The sequence below is a fragment of the Mercenaria mercenaria genome, unplaced genomic scaffold (assembly GCF_021730395.1).
Source record: "Mercenaria mercenaria strain notata unplaced genomic scaffold, MADL_Memer_1 contig_3406, whole genome shotgun sequence".
NCBI lineage: Eukaryota > Metazoa > Mollusca > Bivalvia > Venerida > Veneridae > Mercenaria > Mercenaria mercenaria.
Genome location: NW_026461540.1, coordinates 20748 through 31812, shown reverse-complemented (window position 1 = coordinate 31812; position 11065 = coordinate 20748). Strand labels below are relative to the sequence as shown.

Below are 11065 nucleotides of genomic sequence, written 5' to 3'. Positions count from 1 at the left end.
GCATTATGTTAGCACAAAGCAAATTCGTATAAGCCAGCTGACAAATGGGTAAGTCCCAAAATTCTGTTTAAGATGTTAATTTTCTTGATAAATTAAAATGATCACTTTTATTCAATATATCAATAATAGGTTTTAAAAAAGTAAAAAAAAAATTACAAGAAAAGAAGAAGGAATATCAGGGGAAAAATTGGTCCCAGTTGGGCTCAAACCTATGACCCCTGAAAATTTTAAGTCAAAGTAGATTAATTGTTGGAACTAAATACCCTTCAAAAGGAGGTGCACTACATGGGTCATACCTTAAATGAGACCAATGAACATTTAGCAAAAAGGAATACGCTTAACAATATCCGATGTAAAATTATTGTAGCGTGTACGATCTCTTTCACTTTTATAAATCAGTAGTGGCCACGGAGTAAAGAGTGCCATAAACATTTAACTTAGTCTTAATACTATTTTGGATACTTAAGGTGAGTTGTTTACTTATCAGAAAACTGGTTTTCAAAAGTGTTTAAGCACTGTTAAGGATATATACATGCTATTCTTTATGTAACAAGCGTCAAGTAGACACCACTTTATAGATTTGTATATTGAAAGTTGACTGTAGAGCGCAGACTCTGGGTAGTCATAGTCGGTAATTGATTTAATCAACAATCAGCATTTTTCATATTATCAGATGTAATCAGAAATCAGATGATTTAAAGTAATATAAACTAATCTATACTCACCAATGTTAAATCTGATTACATCTGATTACAAATATGATCACAATATGCACATTCCATTACTTCAGTGATGTACAATTATAGTTGTAAATGCTTTGCAGAAAAAAATTATCACAATATAATTGATATCCTTTATATCTGATTAGACATATGTGGAAATGATTGCTCACAATAACATTGGGCTTAAAAAGTAAAATGTATTTGAATCTGTATCAGCTAATAAAGATCCATTAGTTGATACCTTTCTGTCTGGCGTTGACATGCTCTCTACCTTTATGCATGTTGAATTACCGAAATAACAGAACATAAACTATACCTTATTTTAACCCAGTTAATCTTGAAGACAACATGGCGACAATTTTTACTTTCAGAATGATGCATATTTGTATTTGGTTATAAACAAGAAATATCTCAATCCTTTTAGATACGTTTTAATCGATATCAAGGTAAAATAGCATATACCCAGAATGTTTGTTTTATAGTTTGATTACTAGTGCAGAGTAATATATGAAAAGAAAATCTATATACATACATTTTAGAATGTCTTTTTCTATCAAGCTCAGGAGGCATTAGCTCACTGTGCAACAAAAGAATTATATTCTTTTAATTATTAACTATTTGATATTGTTAGCCTTGATGTTACAAAAAATAAGCTATTGTATGCAATGATATTGCCAATAATAACATATGGATGTGAAATCTTGGATGTTAATAGTGGCCCAGATATAGAGCGTGTTCATCTAAAACATTTAAAACAAATTTTTGGTGTAGACAACAGACTAAGAATTATAAAATTTGGGGCTAGAAAAATGAAAACTCCTGATACCTTTTTGTTTAACATTTTGTAGTTAACATATGATCGTGGAAACATTGCGAATTCTTGGCCATAAAATGATAAGATATTACTATGTGAACTTGAATTCCAGTATTTACGGGATAGTAATTCAGTAAGCAATTCACAAGTAGGTAATATTATACAACGGATGAAAGATCAATATGTGCATCAATGGCTTGCTGACTTAAGAATTTCGAGAAAACTTGAAACTTACAGATTATTTAAAACAGATTTTAACACTGAAAAATATTTAAACTCCGTTACAATTTTTAAACAAAGAAATGCATTGTCAAGATTTATATGTTCTGCTCATACATTAGCTATTGAATTAGCTCGAGTTAGAAATGTAGATAGAAATCTTAGACTTTGTACAAAATGCAATATGCAAGTTGTTGAATCAGAGTACCATTTTTAATGATATGTCCGTATTACTCTGAACTGAACATTTTGTATTTGTCAAGATACCATTAAACATGGCCAAATTTGAATAAGCTTAGGGATATAATGAAGTCTTCCAAGAAAATATTTTGGTTAAATTAGCCAGATATAACTATCTTGCATCATTTAAGAGATATTTCGCAAATTGAGATATTTGATAGTTATATTTTGTAAACTTGTAATTAAAGTTTTATCATTGCATTTTGTTCTCATACCATACATATATCATTCGTTTTTATATGTTTGTTTGTATTTATGTTAGTCTTAAACCGCAAAATATGTGACTTGGCGATGGAAATGTATATGTTTAAGCCAACAAACATTTTGACTTGACTTGACTTCAGCTGGATCATCATGGACAAATCATGCATAAAAATATAAAAATGTTGATGTTGTCTTGATGAGTTTGATATAATTTAAACGATGGCACATGAAATAATTATTTTGAATGAATTAGGAAAATTGATCAGCTCTGCAGATGAGTCAGTAAACAAACCGGTTATTAATGTGATTGTTCATTACACTAACTAAAACTATCGTCAGTGCTTGTCCAGTGATTGTTCAGAAAATATGTAAATGGCTTTTGGAAATCTATGCATGCGCAGAAACAATAGGTGTATCTAAGACGCCTTTATTTCGTTGTTTCATTGTCAAGACGTCTATGACCAGAAAAAGACGACTTTATTTGTTTGGTTTACGGTCACGAAATCTGTGACCTAAAAGAAAGACGTATTTCTATGTCGTTTTACCTACAAATTAAAGACGTCTTTTTTAAAAATGTTTTAAAGCCGTCATATAAACATCTTTGTCAATGAGAAATTCAAGTTTTCGTTCTTCTAAGCTGCAATGACATTTACGATATAAACTGTTAGAAAAACTATGATATATGTTACAGTATGTTGGATCGAAATTTTGATAATTTCCTTACTTCATAAGGGAACGGAGGGGTATAGCATTTTATTGTATTTTCAAAGAACAATGTTTTTACAAGGGTTCCAAAATTCATGAAAATGGACTAAAACTTCTAGCTGTTTTCAAAATTGATTAATTACGTTTAATGATAATATTCGTACATTTTAAAATCTTGAGGAAAGCGATAATTACAAGTGCTAGATAAGCCAAAAAAAAAAAGCAATGCCTAAAATACTTATTCTTTTTCCGTTGGATTATGGTTGGAATTTATATTTCAAAAAGTTGATGTCTATTTTTTCCTTTCATAACGACATTATTATAGTGCACGACAAATACATCATTAAGACGTCTCCAAAAAAAAAAAAAAAAAAAAACAACGAAAAAAGACGTCTCCAAAAAGGCGTCCCTAAAAGACGTGAACCACCTTTCAAAAAAACAAAAACACGTCATATCAACCAGAAAAAGATACCTTTTGTTTGCTGGGTGATAATTTCTTTAAATCAATGTAAACTTTACATATTCCTCTATAAATCATAGATAGTTATACCTTTCAAAAGATAATTTATTTTACTAACTTAAGTCAGTTTTATCATTTACATAAAATGTGCATGTCCCTTAATTGATTCTCCAATTTCTTTGATATTGTTTGACAGAGTCTTGTGCCGTGGCCAATCAGACATTAAATCATAACTTTGCAAAATGTATTCAGTAATTTACTATTATTAGACTTATTGTCCAGTAATTCGAGTTTCATCGATTACAAATGTCAAGCCATCACTTATATCTGATAGAAACTATCAAGAAAATAATGTAAAAGCAATCATATGAAATTGCATGTTCATAAATGAAACATCAAATGTCCAAAGCGGCATATTTAATACGTGGCGATGTATTATCTTAGCGGTAACAATCTTGATAGAATACAGAGGCTATGGTGCGTTCCATGCTACCATTGTACTTTGTTACGTCCTATGCTTCCGTCAGATCTCATGAATTATTAACTATCGAAACAACAGTCTTTGGGTGCCTTATGACGGCTGTAGAAATTGTCTCCATACTTGAATTCGGTATAGTAATATGTTCTGGTCCTTTAAAACCATGGAATCCATTCAGTTTTATTAAAGTCGCATTCTGCTTACGCCCATGCTAAGGGGGTCGTGAAGGGAATCTGCACAATCGTTCATTTCCTCTGTTAAACACAGTCAAACCGAGTCTGCTATTAGTGAGCTCTTTTGTATATTGTATTTCAGTGTTTAAAACATATATTTTGTGAGCGCTCAGCAGGTCAATAAACGATGCTTTTTGCAGCAGAAAAGCTTCTGTTGTACGTGTTGTAACAAAATACTTCACTTCAATATCAAACTTATTATATGAACCCTCTATAAGTTTGAATTTAGAATATAACTGTTATATATTTTCATCATTTGTTTAAATAGACATGCCTTTCATTCATAATTCCTTAACTATATTGTTTCGTAAGGAAATTGTGTTATCATAATTCGCTTTTAACATTATCAACGGAAATTCATGCAATACTTCTGTTTCAGATATACAGTTAATGATATGCGTCACATGAAGCTAAAACGCCGATTGAATGTTTTATTAAGCTTTTCTCTCGGAGCTGTCATCATAGAATATTTAGCAGTCAAGGGGCTACCTGAATGTTTTTTGGTAAGAAACCCATCGGAATTATATCATATTTCATTTTTTAAACTTCTTTCTAACGTTACGTATTTCTGTTAGCCAGTTATAAATAAAGAAGACTTAAGCTTTGTCATAATTCTATAAATTTTGACTGCTACCTACTGTAAGTCATTTCGTTTTATATGGATGTTCTATAGAAGTAATGCAGACTCGGTGTCTCTTTGTTGATATTCAACAGCATTTAAATAAAACTGTTGAACTGAAAAAGAATAATGTTTTCCATTTCTGAAATGGCGTTTATATATATATATATATATATATATTATTTTGAGATTTCACGTGAACTGTTTGACCTTTACACTTCTTTTAAAATTTTAGTGCTTCTTTTTTATATTCTTAAAGGAAATAAGCCTTATTCCTTTAAGAGCAGGTTTTGCTTCGACTCATTTTTGATAATCTCTAAATCACTTAGATATATACACATTGAGAATGGTTATGGGATCTCGGATGGATCACCTACACATATATACATTTAAAAGGTAAACTGAATAAAAAAAGATAATGAAGAAATGATATAACAGTACGGCACTGTTAACCGATTTATAATGCAAAAGAAAAACTCTCAAAACTATCACGTATGATCCCAGCCATATTACGAACTTTTTGAAAAATGCTAAAGAATCCCGTAGATTATGTTAGAAAATTCAAGATATGTTAAGCTCTACCATTCCTGTGCAAGTATAGAATTATGAAAGACATGATGAGACATACGAATGAATTTGATGTTCTTGAAACTAACAGAGCAAATAGGGAATACCATGAAGGCCCGCCGGCAAAGAAATATAGGAGGTAAAACAAAAATAAAAGAAGAGTTCTGACATACTATATTTATAAAATTGTCTATTATAGATACTACCAGCTGTAGCACATAGTTCAAAAGTAAATGAGCTGAACACTAAACACGTGGATATCCTGAAACTGTCGGGACTTAACATTTGTTAAAGAAATGACTGAATTATCACTGTCTACTTTGAAACGATTTCTGTCACGTCCAAATGGTATTTTTTGTAAGGTTTAACCGGCATTTCATTTGCATTCAATGGTCAATAAAAAGTACCTAAGATATACTGGATAATTATAACTTTAATGTCGCTAGTTTGTTTTTCACTTTATCTAAATACCTTGATGACATGTGGTTCTTTATTTCAAACCACCATGCTGAGAATCAGTCGATATTAATGTAATAACTATTGAGAATTCTGTTTTGATCTTTAGAATAGATATACAGCTGAAGAAGTGAAGATGAGTACTCGTGTAGATAAACTGAACCACATGTGCAACTGGCTTGTCAACAAAGGATATAAATTAAAAGAAAGTCAGAGATTCAAACATATTATTGTGGATGACAAGTACAAAGTTATGTTTTGCTATGTGCCGAAAGTTGCATGTACAAATTTTATACGAATATTTCTATCACTGAAAGACAACATAAATTCGTCTGATCCTATGCATCTAAAAGCAGGAGATGTCCATATATTAAAGAAAAACTTAACTTTCTTGGATACATTTTCTGTTCCAGAAGTGGAGTACCGTATTAAGCATTATACGAAGGCGATTTTTGTCAGAGAACCACTTGAACGTGTATTTTCAGCATTTAGGAATAAATTTCTCAAAACAAATAACCAAATCTTTATGCACAGTTTTGGGGAAAAAATTATAAGGATATATCGAAACAAATCTACTGTGAATTCTTCAGATACAGGCGGTGTTAAATTTACAGAATTTGTTCAATACCTGTTAGATGGCAAAACAATTAAACAAGGATACAATGAACATTGGGAATTATTTAGTAACCTATGTCACCCTTGTCTTATTAGGTACAACTTTATTGGTAAATATGAATCACTTGAAACAGATGTTAACAGTTTCCTAAAACAAATCAGCATGGAGGGCAAAATCAAGTTTCCAAAAAGAGAAACATATTATAAGCATAAAAGTTCGACAGAACTACTATCGGTAGTTTATGAAAATATACAGCCAGAGATGTTTGAAAATCTTACGAAAATTTTTGAAAAGGATTATCTTTTATTTGACTACGAGATTCCGTCACGCAAACAAATAATGAAGAAACGAGTGTTATTTCGATAAATCGTAAAGGTTGACTTTAAACGTTAGTTTTCTTCCAAACTAATATATCCGCGTTCATCCTTGAACATTAACGGATGCTGTCGCTAGTTTGAGCATTTAAAGTTACCCGCAAATCTCTCAGGGTAGGTGTCATACTCAGTTTTATGCGATAATAGATTTATGATATAATACCTGCATATTTTACTTCTGTTATCGTTTCTTATACCCCAGTCACACATTCGGCGCGGATAGCTACGTCTAGCCACGGATAGAAACGTAGTAATCCGTACTGATCCGTATCAATCCGTACCTGAGCCGTACCTTAATGTAGTAACCCGTATCAATCCGTACCAATTCGTTCGGCTCAGGTACGGATCGGTACGAATTACTACGTTTCTATCCGTAGCTAAACGTAGCTATCCGCGCCGTATGTGTGACTGTGGTATAACAATGAATATGATGATATATGTTGGATTCAAATAATCGGAGGCATCACATAAAAAATCTTAAAATTATCGTGGTTTACTTATTATGTGTTAAATAAAAATGAATTTTCTAGGAATTTGATTACACGTTTTAAATACAAAAGGCAAACAAACTGCATGATATGAAATCCGACAACGTTACGAAAATAAATAAAATATATTTAATTTAATAATCAAACACGAGTTGAACTGAATTGGATCTCGTATATCAAACCTGTGTGAATGTGATTTATTGGAAACTGTGACCATAAACGAAAATATAAGATATTGTTGCCATTTATTTAATCCCTTGCAAACCTTACTTAGAGGAAGACATATGAAACACACTCTTATACATTTAGAAACGGTTATCGAGTACATACAAATGCACGTTATTTAGAATGGCTATTCTCAATTCTTCACGTAAAATGTACCGGAGATGATGGAGAATATATAACTTCAAAGATGCCAGTTGTTTACTTTATTTACAAAAAGCCGTTGCTAACTTCAAATAATATTTTATTTAAAACTAGATGATTGTCAATAAGACACAGGTGCCATATCTTCATGTTATTGATTCATGACTATTTGTTAAATGTTTTTAAGATGTAAGTAATACAAAAGTGTATTTTTTTCACAAAATAAAAGACCGTAACCTTTGTCTAGCTGAGTGAAATCCCAAAGAGAACACTAGGTACACTTCACATGCTATAAATCATTTCTCTAATATATATGACTCTATTTCAAGTAAATTTGGAGATAAATGTATGTCATTATGCACATTTTAAACGTATCAAGGGCCATAAATCTGGTCTTGCAGTGTGAAGTCACCCAAAAAAGAGAAAAAAAAAAAGATCAGGTGCACAAACTCACATGTTGAATGGTATTCTTGGATGGTGTCATTATTCCAGCTGAACTATATTTTAAGATATATGCAACACAAACTTTTAAGCAGTTTTTGAGTATTTTTTTCACAAATTTACGGACTAAATCTCATGTCTAGGTCAATTGATTGAGATACATACGGCATATACTTTAAGACCCTTTTTATTCATATGTTTTACCAAGAAAATGGTTATATATCTAGTCTGGCGGTGTGAAATCACAATTTAAACACCAGTTGCATAACTTCACGTGCTGAATGATATTCCTGTAATCCTAAGTCAAATACGTTTTGAGATACAAGCAACACAACCTCTTATGCCCTTTTTATGCATATTTTGATAAAGTAAAGGGGCAGAAATCTTCTAGGGCTATGTGAATCCTAATTAAAGCACTATGTTTTCAACTTCACGTGCTGGAAAGTATTCCTGTATTGTTTCATTATCCTAGGTCAAATACTTTTTGAGATACATGTGACACAAACGTCTTATGTCAATTTTATGCATCTCATACTGAATGACTGAGGTTTGATGACTCTGGATCAAATACTTTTTGAGATATGCACGACACAAATTCGGACGTACGGACTGACGGACCAACATACAAGGTTTATTTGCTACATGGACTTGGGGTGTTAAAATGTCCGAGATTAAGTACTGCAAATTTTTGTATCAACATTTTATTTATGGGCTAAAATGTCTAGTAATGACAAGTTAGTTTTCAAAACCATACCCAAAGTTAAACAAGATTTAATTTATGTGCTAGTATGTCTGTAATGAGGAGCTTATTTTTAAAATTACTAAACTAATTCGGAAAAAAATATCACAGAAAATATCCTTATTACTTGAATCGGCAGTCGACCTAACCAGTTATTTTCCAGCAGAGAAAAAAAGTGTTGTTTGGCAGTAATGTGTCCTCACTCTGGTATGAAGTGACCGAGTCCTGTATTTGCGTTTCTATTCATTAAAACAAAGAACATTTATGTGGCTACTATCAAAAATCAGTAAAATTTCGCAATGTTTTTCAGTGGCCTTGACATTTAAGATTACAAGATCACTTTTGCATGCAAATTCAGACATCGTGTTGTAATGCTTTGTGATAATTTGCAGTGAACAACATAAAAATCAGATTCTGCATATTTAAGTTACAAGCCTCTCACACACAAATATTATCACTATACTAATAAAGTGATCATCTGAAGTAATCCACCCTTTGAAATGGGATTGACATATAATGTTTGTTTGTTTGTTTTGGGTTTAACGCCGTTTTTTAACAGTATTTCAGTCATGTAACGGCGGGCAGTTAACCTAACCAGTGTTCCTGGATTCTGTACCAGTATAAACCTGTTCTCCGCAAGTAACTGCCAACTTCCCCACATGGATCAGAGCTGGAGGATTATTGATTTCAGACACAATTTCGTTTATCAAATAGTCACGGAGAACATACGCCCAGCCCGAGAGCTAATCTGTCTATACTAATTTAAATATTGGCTAATACATTTCCAATATTTAGATCTACATGTGAATACTGCCATTGTCAGGATGTTAATGCTTAAAAAGTTTCCACTATATACATATAGGGACCTGCCTACTAATTATCGTGTTTGTAGACGGATCTTAATAATTTGAACAATCTTCATAGAGGACCTTTATACGAAGCTCTGAGACTTGCAGTTTTAGACAACATATTTCCCTATGCTAGTATATGCTAAACGTGTGAACCCCCTGTCAACTCCACCAATTTTTTTGACTCCAGGGGTATAATTTGATAAACTTGGTAGTGGACCACTAAATGATGCTGCTTATCAAATATATAAGTCCTAGGTACGGTAGTTTTGGAAAAGAAGATGCTCAAAATATTTTATTTCATAATAGATATATTTAGCTTCTGTGACCCATAAAACAGTTTGGAGTAATCCGAGAAAAAGTTTAAGAGGACCAAGCAAGGTACATTCCTGTGAATCTGCCAAACGTGTAAGGAGATTGATTTTGTTATTACTGACAATACACGACAAAGGATGATTGATGCACAATAACTGATGATGGAGAGCCACAATTACTCTGTTCTTAGGTGAGCTAAAAAATTTGCTTCAAATTAGCCAGAGAAGGTACCATTCTTATAAAGGGAAAGTACAGAAAAATTTACAGTGATAGAACTTGTTGAAACAAGCTCAACTGAACAAATATGAAAATGTCCGACAAAGAATCAAGAAATTATATATTGAACATAAACAAATGAACCATTTCTCTATCTTCTCAAATAAAACAATTTAACAGTAGAAACTAACATTGTTTCCTTTCGGTTGCCGAGCCAGGTATTTCCTCACATAAAACAATTAAACACTAATAACTGTTTCTTTTTGATTGCTGAGAGAGGTATAGGTATTTTCTCTCGTGGAACAATTAAATAGTTGAAACAAACAGTTGAAACTAACAACTGTTTTCTTTCGGTTGCCGAGAAAGGTATTTTCTCACATAAAACAATAAAACATTTGAAACTAACATATGTTTCCTTTCGGTTGCTGAGAAAGTTATTATCGTACATGAAACAATTAAACAGCCGAAGCTGACAAGTTTTTCTTTGGTTGCGTGCGGAGAAAGGTGGTCGCACTTAAAAATAAGTCCACAAGGAATGGATGTTCATTCTGCATAAATGTCTTATTCTGAGTTCATTGTTCTGCTTTTCATTTCCATAATATCTGGAACATTTTTCTTAATGGTCTCCCAAGATCTTTTCAACAGCTCTCCTCCTGCTGCCTTACTGCGGCTTATTTCAAAGATACAATTTTGCATGCCTGGGCATTTCTTTTTTCACCGGAATGTAAAAGATTGTTTCACGTACTTGTTTAATTTTTTCACTTTCTTTTTTATGTCCATGGAATTCTTATCACTGCAATAAACAACAAGAGCTGCTTGAATCATAGCACTGTTGACTATTAAAAGAAAGTAATGACATGAACCGTCCATAATAAAGATATACTGGGTTAAACATAAAGAGCTACTTAATGTCCATTATTAAGATCTACCTGTAATTAGTGGACG

General features: G+C 32.1%; 1 protein-coding gene across 1 annotated transcript; it reads left to right on the top strand.

The window, feature by feature from the left end:
* Positions 1–263: 263 nt before the first annotated feature.
* Positions 264–7623, top strand: LOC123565610 (carbohydrate sulfotransferase 11-like). The gene is made up of 3 exons (XM_045359465.2): positions 264–467; positions 4455–4578; positions 5827–7623. The coding sequence occupies exons 2-3, from the start codon at positions 4471–4473 to the stop codon at positions 6697–6699; spliced, it is 981 nt and encodes a 326-aa protein (XP_045215400.1). The 5' UTR covers positions 264–467; positions 4455–4470; the 3' UTR covers positions 6700–7623.
* Positions 7624–11065: the final 3442 nt, after the last annotated feature.

Excerpts from the sequence above, each read along its gene's own strand:
- LOC123565610 (XM_045359465.2), top strand. The coding sequence starts at position 4,471 with ATGCGTCACATGAAGCTAAAACGCCGATTGAATGTTTTATTAAGCTTT. Across the intron at positions 4,579-5,826 it reads GGCTACCTGAATGTTTTTTG|AATAGATATACAGCTGAAGA; the intron begins GTAAGAAACCCA and ends TTTGATCTTTAG.